The sequence below is a fragment of the Dipodomys merriami genome, unplaced genomic scaffold (genome assembly GCF_024711535.1).
Source record: "Dipodomys merriami isolate MVZ:Mamm:240054 unplaced genomic scaffold, mDipMer1.0.p SCAF_1, whole genome shotgun sequence".
NCBI classification, from domain to species: domain Eukaryota; kingdom Metazoa; phylum Chordata; class Mammalia; order Rodentia; family Heteromyidae; genus Dipodomys; species Dipodomys merriami.
In genome coordinates this window covers 71,884,247-71,899,808 of record NW_027202270.1, presented here as the reverse complement: position 1 = coordinate 71,899,808, position 15,562 = coordinate 71,884,247, and the positions used below count along the sequence as shown (strand labels likewise).

Sequence of the window (15,562 nt, the reverse complement as noted above, 5' to 3'; positions counted from 1 at the left end):
TTCATTAGTAAAATGAGGAGTAAACTGGTGACAAAAGTGACACATGTAGTAATAAAATTAGAACAGGACTTGTGTCTCTAGTAAATTTCCAGGTAAATTACTGTTTTCTAATATAATAAACAGTATGTAGAGTCTTAGCCAAACTACCCTAAATAGGGAATACTTGACTTCAAATCCCCGTCCTGCCATTACCACACAAATATGAAAGTGTTTATTAAACCCTAACCATGGATTTATGATAGTGTTGAACAGGCCAATGATAGTTTATTTTCATTTTTAGCTATAAACTGTAACCTTTTTTGGATAAATACAAAAAACGCTGATAGGCACATAGCAAGTGGTCATTAAATATCATCTACTTTTAATTCTTCTAGATATGTCATATATAAACTCATGCTTATTTTGTTTTAGCAATATCCATGTACACCTGATACAGCTGGCTTATATACAGATGAGTAAGTAATTATATTGTATTTATGCATATACTATAATATCTATCTCTTTAAAATTCATCAATCAGAAAAAAATAGTATGAAAGGACTATATTGAATTTAAAAGATGTTTTTTTGATAGTGGATAGGTCAATATTTGGGCAGGGGCTCCCACTCTCACTTATTACTGGTGTCCACTTGAGCCATACCTGCATTTTGCTGCTTTATTGGGAAATAAGAGATGGACAGACCCATCTACCTGAGCTGGCTTGGAGAAAAGATGTTTAGATTTCTGCCTCCTGGGTAGTTACAAGAAAAGATGTGATAAATGTATATATAATATCCAGGGTACCAAAATAGAATACAGTGACAACAGAGGATAAACCATAGGGGCACAACAGAAAAGAAAAATAAACCAATCACATATTACATTAAGAACAATAACAACAAAGAAAAGCTTCTTGTGTCCATATCTTGGAATTCATTTGGGAAAAAGGGAGAAAAATGAGGGAGAGGATACCAAGTTAGCCAAGAAATTTACTCACTACCTTAATTATGTAACTGTAACCCCTCTGTATATCATCTTGACAATAAAATTTTTAGAAAATAACAGTCACTTGTAAAAAAATGATGTAAGACACTGCTTATCTTGAAAGCATCTTTAAATTGAATAGAGTATGAATCTTCTTCTCAACCAGAAATTGACAATGTACCTGGCTAACTTCTGATAGCTAAATATTATTCACATAGTTAAGCCTTATTTTTTTTACAAATCTGAGAATGTCTGCACTAAACAAAATAACAAGATATACTTTTTGAAATTCAACATCTCCATAATGTCTTACATGCAGATTTTCAAATAATTAAAACTTAATATGAAAACCAGTGAAAATGTTCAAAGAGAATTCTGAATTGTAACCACATAATAGTATGCAGCTCATCTAAGATTACATATAAAAAAACTCGCTCCCAAATAATGCCTATTGTGCCAGACCAAATATAAACTTGTGAAATAATGTGTGCTTGTAACCATAACAACTGGCCCATGTTGGATTTGAGGATATTTTCAATATTGAATATAATACATTGTACTCACTTAAAATGGATTAAATAGAAGTCTTCTCACAGCATTTATTATTTTTTCTCAGTTCATATAATAAATTTAAGGAAGTTTCTTCTACCTGTAATTATTTCTAATTCTGAAATATAAAGTAATCATTACTATTCATTCCCTGTAAAAATTTGCCTAAGTAGGGAAATACTGAAAGCAGTTGTTTATACATTTTTGAAGATAGAGGGAAAATATTTTTCTTATGTGATCATAAAGTTCAGCGAGATATTTCTGGGCTGCTTCAGAAATTAGATCCTTTATTTTCCCTCACAACTGATGTTCCCTTAGGTCTCTTCTCTTTGTAAAAGGTATGTTATGTGTGGACTTGTGCATGGGAGCAGATATACTGTCTCTTGGTGCACATTCAGTTACCATGCATTATTTTCTGAACTCTGGGCCTGAGTGCTGTCCCTGTGCTCTTCAGCTCAAGGTGAATGCTTTACCAATTTGGGCCCCAGCACCACTTCCGGTTTTCTGGTGATACATTGGATATAAGAGACTCTTGGACTTTCCTTCCTAGGCTAGCTTTGAACGGTGATTCTCAAATCTTAGCCTCTTGAGTAGCTAGGATTAAAGGCGTGAGCCACCGGTGCCGAGCTGCAATTTACCTTCTTAATGGAAGTGAAACATTTAGAATATTAAAAAATCATATAATGCTAAGTATTCTTTATGTTATCATCATTTATGCATATTTAGTTTGTGTTTCCATAGGAAATAGTAATTGCTGTTCTTGGAAAAATGGGTTGTCATTCTATCGGAGAAATAGCATTCTACCCAAAAATTGTGGCTAAGTCTGAGATGCATTGAAGCAAAAAGTGATTCTTCACCTGCTTATTGCACTGGTATAGCTTGTACTGGCAATAGCAGTTACAGATGCTGGTACACAGTGTCCAGGTATTTTCATTGACATATATTTCAAATTCAAAAAATAGCAGCTATGATCATATTCTATGGGTTTAGTTAATGGTTAATTAGGGAGAGAAGATACAAAATGAACTTAACAACTTTTGGACAAAGGTATAAGTTTTGCAGGTATGACTTAGTGATAGAGCACTTGCTTAGAAAATGGTAGATGTTGGGTGGATCTGAGACTCAGAATTACAAATAAGATCAAGATATATTGTATTCATAAAATACTTTGTTAAATGCCACCTCCTTTGTACAACTGAAGATAATAATAATAATCCTCTAGCAATGATACTTATATCATCACTAATACTGTTAATTTAAGGGTAGTTATTAAAATAGTCAAGGCATCAGATTTGTGGCTCCTTAGCCGGGCGCTGGTGGCTCACGCCTGTAATCCTAGCTACTCAGGAGGCTGAGATCTGAGGATCGCGTTTCAAAGCCAGCCCGGGCAGGAGAGACCGTGAGACTCCTATCTCCAATAAACCACCAGAAAACCGGAAGTGGCGCTGTAGCTCAAGTGGTAGAGCGCTAGCCTTGAGCTGAAGAGCTGAGGGACAGCGCCCAGGCTCAGAGTTCAAGCCCCACGACCGACAAAAAAAAAAAAAAAAAAAAAAAGATTTGTGGCTCCTTTTCTTAAATGGATATTCAAATTTATGCTCAGGATCCATGTTCACTTCATTAGTATAATCTCTGATGTGATGTAAATGAAAAAAATATATGGGATCAAATTTAAATCCTTGGTTTGATATTGTACTACCAAAGTAATCGAGTAAATAACTTAACCGGTTTGAAGTTTAATGTTCTTTTTTTTAATATTATTTTATTTTATTTGAGAACATACTGTACAGAGGGGCTACAATTACATGGGCAGGATAATGCATACATTTCTTACCAAGCATTGCAGCCTTCTCCTTTGTTTACCCTTCACCTCCCTTCCCAGCCTCCCCCCTCCCCCCACCCAATTATACCCCCCTCCCCCCCCACCGACATTGTAAAGCTGGTTTTGACATGACATTTTGTACTTCTCATTGTTGCAACAGGTCCACCTGAATCCTTAAACGACTTGTTTGCCCCCATCTCTTCCACATGTTATACTGACATCAAATATAATGAAAGCGGGGGTTACACTGTGGGGGAGGGACATACAAAGCAACAAAGAAATAATCTTATAAATGCGTTAGAAACATATGCATGAAAGAAACAAAAACATTAAAATACATATTTAAGGGTTCATTTTCCTAACATCACATTATCTGACCTTTTCTGCTTGACTCATACCTATACTAGATATTGCAAATAAGGGAAACCATGGGACCTATGCTTCTTTGGGCCTGGCTTACTTCACTTAATATAATTTTTTCCAAGCCTTTCCATTTCCTAACAAATGGGGAAATGTCATTCTTTCTGATGGAGGCATAGAATTCCATTGTGTATATAAGGAAAGAAATAAAAATAATATTTTATTTCTTAGAGACTCTTTGTAAGCTGTACAAGGATAAAGGAAGAAAAGAGAGGAAGTTTTGTAATTTACAAAATGCTACAGAATTGATGTTTGTTTTCCTTTTCATTTTTTTTTTAGATTAGAATATTCCATTGCAACAGATCTAGAGACTGGTCATTTCCCTTACTGGTATTTGTATATGTTTCCATATCTCCATATTCTGAAAGATATTTACCTATTTGCACTACCTAGAAGCCTTGGAACTTTGGTTGCTTTGTTCTCAGTGGATTGTGTTGTACTGTGTTTGAGTTATTCATAGCTCTATTATACTCTGTAAATTTCTTCCTAAATTGTATGTAACTCATTTGTTTCAATCAACCGAACTTCTTGTAATTTCTGAATGTGCCAAGATATGTTAGTGTCTGTGCATCTGTAGAAGGTCTCTTCCTTCTGGGAAAAAAAAGAAAAAAGAAAGACCAAACATTTCTTATCAGGAACATCACCACAGGACCTGGCTGGTGCTGGTTCTACCATTCTTGTCTGATCCCAGTTGAGATCATTTATGTTTTCTCCAACATATTGAGTGCATTATAATTATTTTCTCACTTTTGTTTATCAAATGTCTGTAGGCAGAAACTGCTTTTCAATTCTACATTGAATCCTGTGTAGAACAGGGTCAATTATTCAATAAATTCTAAAAATAAATAGGAGTTCAATAAATGATTGAGGATTATTTTATTAATTAGTCCTATCACACATTCACTAACTTGTGAATTCTAAAGGGATAAAGAATAATATACTGATAACATAGTTCATCAGGGGCTTTTGTTAGGAAAATCTGAAATTGACCACTTAATTGTTCAGTACATTTTAATGTCAACTATATCTTTAATCTGATTTTAAAGTGTCCCTTAAATTGTTCTGTCCTTTATAAATTATCTTTTTCAAATATCAAATATGAATTATAGTTACTCAAAGATTATTAAAGACTACAACAATAGAGAGAAAATGAGATTACAGCTGGGTCTAACCTGCTCTTGCTAGTTATTATATTCATACTGTTATTACAACCTGCATGCTCCTCATAAGATGTAGAAATGATCTCATAAGATGTTCCTTGAGGGGGCTGGAAAGCTGGCTCAGTGGCAGAGTGCTTGCCTTGCATGCATGAGGCCCTGGGTTTGATTCCTCAGCACAACATAAGCAGAAAAAGCCAGAAGAGGCGCTGTGGCTCAAGTGGTAGAGCGCTAGCCTTGAGCTGAAGAGCTGAAGGACAGTGCCCAAGAGTTCAGGCCCACAACAAAACAAAAACAAACTAACAAACAAAAACCCAATAAGTTGTTCCTTGAAAGGTTGGCTCTTCAGTTAGATTAGAGCACCCAATGACCCTGTGCTGTACTTTGGGGCAGAAGATAACTCAGGCAGAAAGGACAGGGGTCTGCGAAAGAAAGAGCCATAAAGAAGAGAAGGTCACTTCCATTGAACTGAAAGGCGTTCATGTGATTAGATATGATTGTAGAAAATTAAATGGCAGGATCCTTTCCTTACTCTTTATTGGATTTCAGGGCAGAAATCATACCTCTCAAGGAAACAGGGGTCAGTAGTAGTACCGTATTCAAATCACATGCGCATCATAGTTGTAGCCTGAAATTCACTAACATTTTATTACATAATCTTATACTTTAAGCTGTCCTCTTTAAAACAGTATTGCACAAAGTTTTATACAGTTAAGCTATTTTCAGGCTGAGACTCATCTCATGATCCAGGTTGCTTATTGACTCACCCAACGGAATTAAGAAAACAGGTTGAACAAATAAAATGCCATTAAACTGTAGCTATTAAAAGAGACAGCTTTAATTGTTCCATTAAAAAAACAGTTTTGTCAGTTTATTTGGTTATAAACTGCAATAAACATTATAATTCAAATATTATCAAAAAGAGAAAACAAGGGAGGGTCTTTGATCAAATGTATAATTTAGTACTTTGATGATTTAATTGATACATTTAATGAATAGGTTTATGTTGAGGATAATTTAAGTTTGCTTTCTGTTTATTGAGTAATAATTGTAACCTGGAGAAGTAAAATATAAAGCTAGATTCAGATGCATTCATTAGGCTATAATATAAATTTTACTTCACATATAGGAAATTCTACAAGACCTATATTTGCCAACTGGTAATGTTTCTTTCATTGGAAAGTGAATGATACCAAAAAACAAAAAGAAACAAAATAAAAGAAGATAAACCAGTTAAATTGATTTTGGGGAAAAAAGTATGCAAACAAAATTTTGGCTAATCAAAAATAAAGTTTTTGACAAAATGACACAATAATAAAATAGTCATATAGATACAATGAATAAAATATGTAGCAATATTTAGTATTTCTTTAAGCTTTCATAGAAACACTCTCATATGATTCTACTTTCATTAAAAATCTTTTGAACTTTCTGTTGCTATGTTAAGTATAATATCTCAGAAAGTAATAAAAAGCATTATATACTATAAAGTAAAAAGTTAAAATGTGCTTACTACCTTGGAAACAGAAATGCATTCAAAGTGCAAATCTTCTTTTCAATATTGCACTTACCCAAATTAATGTTTCAAATTATGCTTTGCAGTACATCAACACTTTACCAGTTATCAACAAGAGGGACTATAAAATATATTAGCAAAAATAAAACTTCATTTTTGTTTATGTCATGATAAATGTAGATACATGGTGAAATACTTTTTATGAAATTAAATAGGAGGACATTAAGAACATTTTAGATATCTCAATAGTTGCTATATGAATGTGCCCTATTTTACAACATAAAACTTTCTCTAAAATCGTTATTTTAAGAAGTATATTGGGTAGTTTGAACTACCAAGATCATTTGGAGTAAGTAATCATTCTAAATTATAGACTAAAAAGTGGAAAGGTTTGCATTCTCTCTCTACTACATAATTGAAATAGAATGATAATGGTAAAAATCTATAGAAGTTTAGCAGCCATACACTGGACAGCTAAGACATATTAATCTGCTATCCCCTTATCTGAAACATCCAGTCCACTGTCCTTGATTCTTTTAACCACTATTTCCCATCCTCCCTTTGAAAGTCAAAGGGAACGTATTACCTACATGAATCTTTCACATCATTCTAACAGTGTTTCCCTTTGAATACGTTTGCTGACAAACTTTTATTATCTGTGTATACTGTTTATACTCTAAATTACATTACTGATATCTGAGACAATCACCAAAAAACCCCCAAAACAACAAGAAAACAAAACAAAACAAAAAACAGCAGCAGCTTTTTCTCCAAGTCATAAAGGCTATGAAAACAGTGAAATATGGTGTTATTAGATTTCTTGATTATAGCCATTCTAATTGGGGTGAGGTGAATCACAGTATTGTTTGGATTTGCATTTCTTTTATGGCTAGAGAAGTTGAGCATTTCTTCGCATGTATATTGGCCATTCTTATTTCCTGTTCAAGTCTTTATACCACTTATTAATCGGGTTGTTGTTTCTTTGAAGATTTGTTGTTGAGGGATTTAATTTTTTGAGTTCTAAGTATATTTTAAATATGAGACCCTTATCTGTTGTCTGGCTAGTGAAGATCTCCCAATCCTGGGCTTTCTATTGATCTTGCAAGCTATGTCTTATTCCATGCAGAAGCTCTGCAGTTTCATGTAATCCCATTTGTCCGACCTTACTTTGATTTGTTGTGTTTCTGGATTTTTATCAAGAAAATTTCACCCTGTGCCAAGGAGCCCTAGCAATTCTCCTATTCTTTCCTTCAGTCTGTCTTCTTTGACTTTGAGGTCTTTAATCCATTTGGAATTGATTCTTGTACAGGGTGATTTATCAGGATCTAATGTTAGTTTTCTAGAGATGTTTAACCAATTTTGCCAGCCCATTTACTGTCTTTCTTCCATTCTAATTTTTAGCTCCCTTCTCAGATTAGGTGGCTATAGGCTCATTTCTGTGTCTTCAATTCTATTCCACTGGCTTTCAGGTCTGTTCTTGTGCCAGTATCAAGCTGTTTTGATTGCTATGAGTTTGTATTAGAGTTTGAAATTTGGTATTGATATGCCAACAGATGCTGGAGGGGATGTGGCCAAAAGAGAACCCTACTGTATTGTTGGTGGGAATGTAAACTTGTTCAACCACTTTGGAAAGCAGTATGGAGGTTCCTCAAAAGACTCCACTGTAGAGCTCCCCTATGACCCAGCAATCCCACTTTTAGGCATTTACTAAACGATCACAAACAAGGCCATACTAAAGCTACCAGCACAGCTATGCTTATCGCAGCATTATTCACCATAGCTAAATTATGGAACCAACCCAGAGGCCCCTCAGTAGACGAATGGATCAAGAAAATGTGGTATATATATGCAATGGAATTCTATGCCTCCATCAGAAAGAATGACACTGCTGCATTTGTTAGGAATTGGAAAGATTTGGAAAAATTATATTAAGTGAAGTAAGTCAGGCCCAAAGAAACATAGGTCCCATGGTTTCTCTTATCTCAATAACTAGTATATGTCTAAGATAAGCAGAAGAGGTCAAAAGCTATGTACATGTGAACAGATAACCTGATGCTAAGCGAAATGAACCCCAGAGAGGGACAAAAGACATTCTATCTTTCTTGTTGTTCTTTTTAATGAACTTATAATGTACTCTGTGATGATTTTTTGTTGTTGTTTCTTTGTATGTTCTTTCCCCATAGTACAACCCCTGTTGTTACTAAATTAGATTCTGGTGTCCCACATCTTGTATATACATTTTTCTTATTTGAGAACGGGAAGGGAAATAACAAAATGCTGAAATAAGGATACAGGATGACCCATTGTAACAACGAGATGTATAAGACACTATGCTGAAAATGAACTTTACAACTTTGGGCAGGGGAGGGAGGAGTTAGGAATGCGGGGAGCAAAGGGATGGTTGGGGTAAAACAGAAAGGGGTAACAATGCTCTATAGGAAATGGATTCATTACCTTGCTCATGTAACCGTAACCCCTCTATACAGTACCTTCACATTATATATATTTATATATATAATATATATAAATATATATTATATATATAAATATATTTATTTATTTATATATGTATATAATATATATAAATATATATACATATATTTATTTATTTATTTATATATTTAAAATAAAAACAGTGAAATCTTTGTATTTCATTCATTACCATAACAAATATGTTGGTTAGTTAGAGAAGTAGCCATGTTTAAACCTGTAAAGTACTTATGTTTTAACCTGTAAATTTGTGATAAAGCATATTCATTTTTAGATTATTTTCTTCATTGCTATTTTTATATTACTGTTCACAGTTTCTCAGTAAGATTTTCTACACATTCACACATTACATTAAATTTTCATGTTAACAACCCACAGAAGTAGATATACCACAAGGCAAGCAACCCACAGCCATAGGTAAAATTGTTAACATTACAAACCCAGCTTGAGGATCTAAAGACAGATCTCGGGGAAACTTCAGCCTTTTGCTAACGAGTATAGTAGGGTACAAGCCATTGAGTTTGGATACTTCAATAATCCTTTTTTCTGTGTCAGACCAGTAGAGGTTTTTTCCAATCCAATCAACAGCAAGTGCATTGGGGACAGCTGTGTTATGCACTACCTAACAAAATAAGAATTTAAAAAGTTAACAGTATAAATGCCTAGAAGAAGAACTGAGCAATTGTTTTTTTTTTTTATTTTTACCAAGATAAAAATTCTATTTAAACATTTGAAGTGGAATTTAGATAAGAAAAGAACAATCAAGCACAATATAATTACTACTTGTTTGAGAGAAATTGTCTAATACATAATCAGGCCCCTAGGAATTACATACGAGTTTAAGAATAAAAATACAATCAAATTAAAAAGAGGTTGAATAGATGCACAGTTGGTGATCACATTTCCATTAGAGTTTATCTACTCATCCTCATAAAAATTGGGACAAAGCTTCTATTACAAGTACATACATACACTTATCGGTATTATTTATTCCTAACAGCTTTTGGTATGATTTCATTCGTATTCATTACACTCCCCACGGTCCTTCCCCTGTTAAAATGACTACAATAAAAGATCAGAATGTGCACTAAGTAATCTGAAGATAAACAATGGTGAATGAAAATATAGTCTCATATATATATATAAAATAAAACTTAATCAATTTCAATAATAAATGCAATAAACATATAGTTTTGTATATAAAAGTGATACATAAAAATGATCAATTATCTTTGGTTCTGTTGCATATATTTCTGAGTTATCTGTATATTTAGTTATAATTGAAAGGACTATTAAACTAGAAGCTGCAAAAAGCCAAGTTACATTACCGGAAAGAAGAAAATTCTGAATTTTTTGTTTTGTTTTGTTATTTTGTCAATCATGGGGCCTGAATTCTGGGCCTGGGCACTGTCCCTCAGCTCTTCAGCTCAAAGCTAATGATCTACAACTTGAGCCACAGCACCACTTCTGGCTTTTCCTGCTTATGTGGTGCTGAGGAATTGAACCCAGGGCCTCATGCATGCAAGGCAAGCACTTTAACACTGAGCCACGTTCCCAGCCCAAAAATTCTCAGTTTTAACGTTAACTGCTTCCCTAAAACTATAAATTATGATTTTAAAATTAGTAATACTAATAATGTTGATCTACTGTGTTAATATCTTTATTGCTTTATTCCAAATTCTAAATTTGGAGATTAATATAGCAGGCTATTTAGCTGACACACTTGGATTTATTAATTTATTGTAAATAAAAATACTTTTCTGTAAATTTGTGCTATGACATCATATAAAATTAACATTGGAATTAGAGTGCCAGGCAGCAGAGATGGCGTACATTAAAAAGTATCTTTAGCCAGGTACTGGTGGCTCATGCCTATAATTCTAGCTACTCAGAAGGTTGAGATCTGAGGATCATAGTTCAAAGCCAGCATAAACAGGAAAGTCCGTGAGACTCTTATCTACAATAAACCACCAGAAAGCCATAAGCGGTGCTGTGGTTCAAGTGGGAGAGCACTAGCATTGAGCTGAAGAGCTCAGAAACAGCACCCAGGCCCAGAGTTCAAACCCCATGACCAAGCTCCCCCCAAAAAAGTTTTTTTTTAATATATTAAAGCATCCTGTAGTACTAGCTACTCAGGAGTCTGACATCTGAGTATCCTGGTTCAAAGTCAGCCTAGACAGAAAAGTCCATGAGTTCTTATCTCCAATAAACTACCTGCCCCTCTCCCCCACCAAACTCAAAGTGGAGCACTGCACTTGAGCAGTGCTCTGATTTCAAACCCCAGGACTCCCTCACACACACAAATAAACACAACACACATGATACACACCCACAAACATATGTGTAATAAAAAATGATTATTTTTACAATTTGGCTTTCATAAATTTCAAAATTTAAATTCCTAAAGTAAATAAAACAGCTTTTTAAAGCTTAGCTATTGGCTCTACTGAAATTAATCTGTTATTGTTATATATTGCTATTTTATTGTATAAATTATTAATGAATCAGTTCAATATACCTACTACATTTACATTTCAATATTCCATTCATAATTTGTAAGTTGTTGATTCTATCAAAATTATATAATGTTACAAATGACTGCAAAGAGTTGAAATCATGGATTCATAGACTTGAATCAGAACTTCTTTATAATTGAGATTTCTGCATAATCACAATAAAAACATTTTGATTGTTTAGCTCAAATTAACATAAAATGATCTGAACAACATAAAACATCACATAGATAAGAGAATAGGAACTCATATAATATATGTGACATGAATTTTATTGTGATGCTGTCTATTCAGGATATTCATGTTTTCATATAATCCTTTTCAATTGTATCTACATATAGTAGGTTAATTTTGACAGTGCTATAATTTCAGTCATCATGCTAACATATTATTCTTTTTTTGGAGGGGGGAGGTCCGGACGTGCGGCCTGAACTCTGGGCCTGGACGCTGTCCCTCAGCTCTTCAGCTCAAGGCTAGTGCTCTACCACTTGAGCCACAGCGCCACTTCCGGCTTTTTTTTTTTGCTTATGTGGTGCTGAGGAATTGAACCCAGGGCCTCATGCATGCAAGGCAAGCGCTCTAACACTAAGCCACCTTCCCAGCCCCTATATTATTCTTTAGTATGTAAATTCTCAGATTCAACTTTCTTTTGTATTTAACACAATTAGAGCTCAGTCACCAATCATTCACACCAAAGGTATTCATCACATTTTCTTATGCTGTAAATAAGGTTCTAACTTATGTTTCCTAAGTTTGATTTTTGTAATTTTATGGTAAGCAAGTGTTATAATGTAACATGATAATAAAAATCATATATTTCATATTTCAACTCTTCACTTAGTATAACTATGAAATTCAAACCAAGCTAATGGATTCTTTAAGCAATATAATTCCTATGAAATAATATCATCAAAGCTATTCCATCGCAGCAATACAATATTCAATAATTGCCTCACTGTAATATTTAGTTACCTTAATGTCACTTCCATTTAAACACATTCTATTTATGCGGCTTCCATTTGGTCTGCTAGAGTCAATCCAATAAATGAATTCTTCTCTGTAATCAAAGTCGATAGCAATCACGTTGTTTAATCCCTAAAAATAAAAAAAAATGTATTTTCAATAATAGTGAACAGAAATTATCTTTGAAGGTTCAAGAATATATAGGAAACACTATCTCCCTTTAAAAAGAAATAGTTACAGATACTATAGTGAATAACTTTTGTGACCAATTGCTTTTGATAGCATTATATGTTTATATTTCCCCATACCATTAGTTTAAGTAACTGTATAAGTCATTTGAAAATACTTTTCAACTAAGACATAAATTTTGAATGCTACAGTGGTTTAAACAGACTGTGATATAAAATTAATTAAGGAGAAAACTTACTTTAACAGAAAGCTATACATTTGTGTCAATAATAATTGCAAATTTGTTGTCATTATAACCCTTACTATGGAAACGAGAAACAGCAATCATGGAAATGTAAAAGGCAGAAAATCTTTGAACAATTAAGGTGAGCTCTGTTGAGCCATTTGAAGAGCTAGAAAAGAATGGTTTGAAATGATATTTTCCTCAAAATCTCCTATTCCAGCTAATGTACTTGAGCACCACTTTTTTTCTTGCTTCAAAAGGCACTTCAGGCAATACCGTGTCATCTTAGTGTTTAAAAGTATAACCTTAAGTGATGCTTCCCCTAAGAAGGAACCAGATATTCACATGTTTTTATTCCACCTTTTAGAAATGTGAAGAAATCTCTACCTTCAGACATACTTTTATGTATTTTATGGCAGATAATACAACAAAACACAAATGTTACTCTGTGTTTCTGGATACTGTGCTGGTTTTTGTTTTTTTGCTTTGGCTATTCTGCTGTTTTATTTAAAGATTGTATTTTTTCTAGCATGGAGACCCTCATTAGCTACTGAATAACCAAATGACTCATTAGAGGTTAGTTTAATTATGACCTAATGCTAGAGCAAACCTATTTACTATTTCAGTTTTCCCAAGGAAAGATGGGTCAAAATTTAATTGCATTAGCTCATTTTAAAGACAAAATTATTTTTAATATGGAGAGCATTATGTACTAGGATATAACTGATATTATAGATACTTAGAAAAAATCTTTCAAGAGGTCATGTCCATGCTTTCATAGCTATGTGGAGCTTATTTACACAAATATTCAACCTGAATTTGTTAACTCTAAAACTGTAAAGCAGTTCTTGTTTGCAGACAAGGTTTATCATCTTCAAGGAGACAAGTTATTTGTTTCCTTTGCTTTGGATTTGGAAAGGAAAGATGGTAATTGACAGGTTTGTGTTCATTTCTCTCAGTTACCTCAAAACTCAGAATTTAATAATAACACAGCCTTAGATTTATATTGCCCTTTATAAAAGTCAGACCCAAATTAAATGATTAATATTCATATTGTATTTCTTTCCAAGGATTTCCAAACTTAAAGTTGTTCTGTGGATAGAAGGTAGTTAGAGAAAATGCTGGAAACTACTGTTCTTTCTTTCTTTCTTTCTTTCTTTCTTTCTTTCTTTCTTTCTTTCCCTATGTTTCTTTGTTTCTTTCTTTATCAAAATAAACTCCACTAATAATCATATTTAATAACATAAGGTCAGATCTTATGCTTATATTTAGTGTAACAGAACAGTATCTTTTTATTTATCTTTAGATTTCAAAGATAATCTGAAATAGCCCAACCCCACAAAACTGCATGTCATTTGTTATAAACAAATACACAGAGAACTAAACACACATCATGATTCAGTGTTAATTCTTCACTGAGCTCATAATTAATGTATGTGCACTTCTTATTGACAATATTATTGATCAAGAATAATAACCATAAAACTAATAAAAAGGCAGATAAATTTCAAAAGATACCTTAACTATCAATGTATATGTTAAAAGCTGTTTGAATACATTAATTTTATACTATCAATTATATATACTTGGGAAAATGAGGATAAAAAATCAGTCAGTCCTAAAATGCAAATAGATGTATGTTATGAATCTGGGTAGAAGATTTAAAATATGTATCTGTAGTAATCCATATTAATTTCCTATTCAGGGTTATGATTTTGTGATGGTGAGACAATTGATATAGGTAAATTGAAAGCTATAAAAGGATAATATAGAAAAAAATTGTAAGTTTAGTAAAGATTTATCTATATCTTCATTTTGATAGAATTATTTTATTCCCTTATTGACAATAAGCAAATTTGAAAACAAAAATCCAATTCCAAATTTAGCAAGTGCAATAAACTATGGCTATATATGTGAAGGAACTGAATCCCAGAATTCTGACAAATCTCTTCAAGGTGGTCATTTTCTACAGCTTTTCCCATAATCCCTTCCAAAACAGTGCAATGATCTCTTTGTAGCATGGGACATTAAAATAACCAAGGATGTGGTCAAAATAATGTCTAAAAACTAAAATCGTACCAGTGGCTTCAGAACTGAAAATTAGTTTCATCATAATCCTATTCGATCCTCTCATGTTTGTAGTTGCAGATTTGAACTCTTTGGTTCTAGATGATTAATTTAGGAAACTGAATTTTGTTTCTCTATACAATTTTACTGGAATAAAAGCACCAGTGGCTCACGCCTGTAATCCTAGCTACTGAGGAGGCTGAGATCTGAGGATTTTGGTTCAAAGCCAGCCCGGGAAGGAAAGTCTGTGAAACTCTTATCTCCAATAAGCCACCAGAAAACCGCAAGTGGCGCTATGGCTCAGATGATAGAGCACTCGCCTTGAGCTGAAGAGCTGAGGGACAGCGCCCAAGCCCAGAGTTCAAGCCGCACCACCGACAAAAAAAAAAAAAAAAAAAAAAAGAAATAAGATACTGAAATGTTTCTTGATTAATTTCAATTCATTCCTAAAATCCATGTTATTAACATATTTTCTTAATATAATATATAAATTTAAACAATAAACTAGAAACACTCAACTACATTTTAGAATGTATATATCAAAAAATTTTACCAGATATTATAATTTTATGTTGGCATAGGCGTAATATCATTTCTGACTACCTCAAAAAGAGTAAATAAAAACATCAGGAAAAATCAATTTCCTAATTAGCATTTCAAAAAACATAGCAAATAACTAAGACAGTGACAATA

General features: G+C 33.2%; 1 protein-coding gene across 5 annotated transcripts in view; it reads right to left on the bottom strand.

Annotated features, from left to right (window-relative positions):
* Window positions 1-15,562, bottom strand: part of Lrp1b (LDL receptor related protein 1B) — a 1,866,674-nt gene that overhangs the window by 251,382 nt on the left and 1,599,730 nt on the right. For all 5 annotated transcript variants that reach the window (XM_070023764.1, XM_070023773.1, XM_070023793.1 and 2 more), the window contains exons 58-59: window positions 12,400-12,522; window positions 9,355-9,536 (exon numbers count right to left, since the gene is read on the bottom strand). In XM_070023764.1, the coding sequence (XP_069879865.1) occupies window positions 9,355-9,536; window positions 12,400-12,522 (305 nt within the window). The remainder of the gene's footprint in view (window positions 1-9,354; window positions 9,537-12,399; window positions 12,523-15,562) is intronic.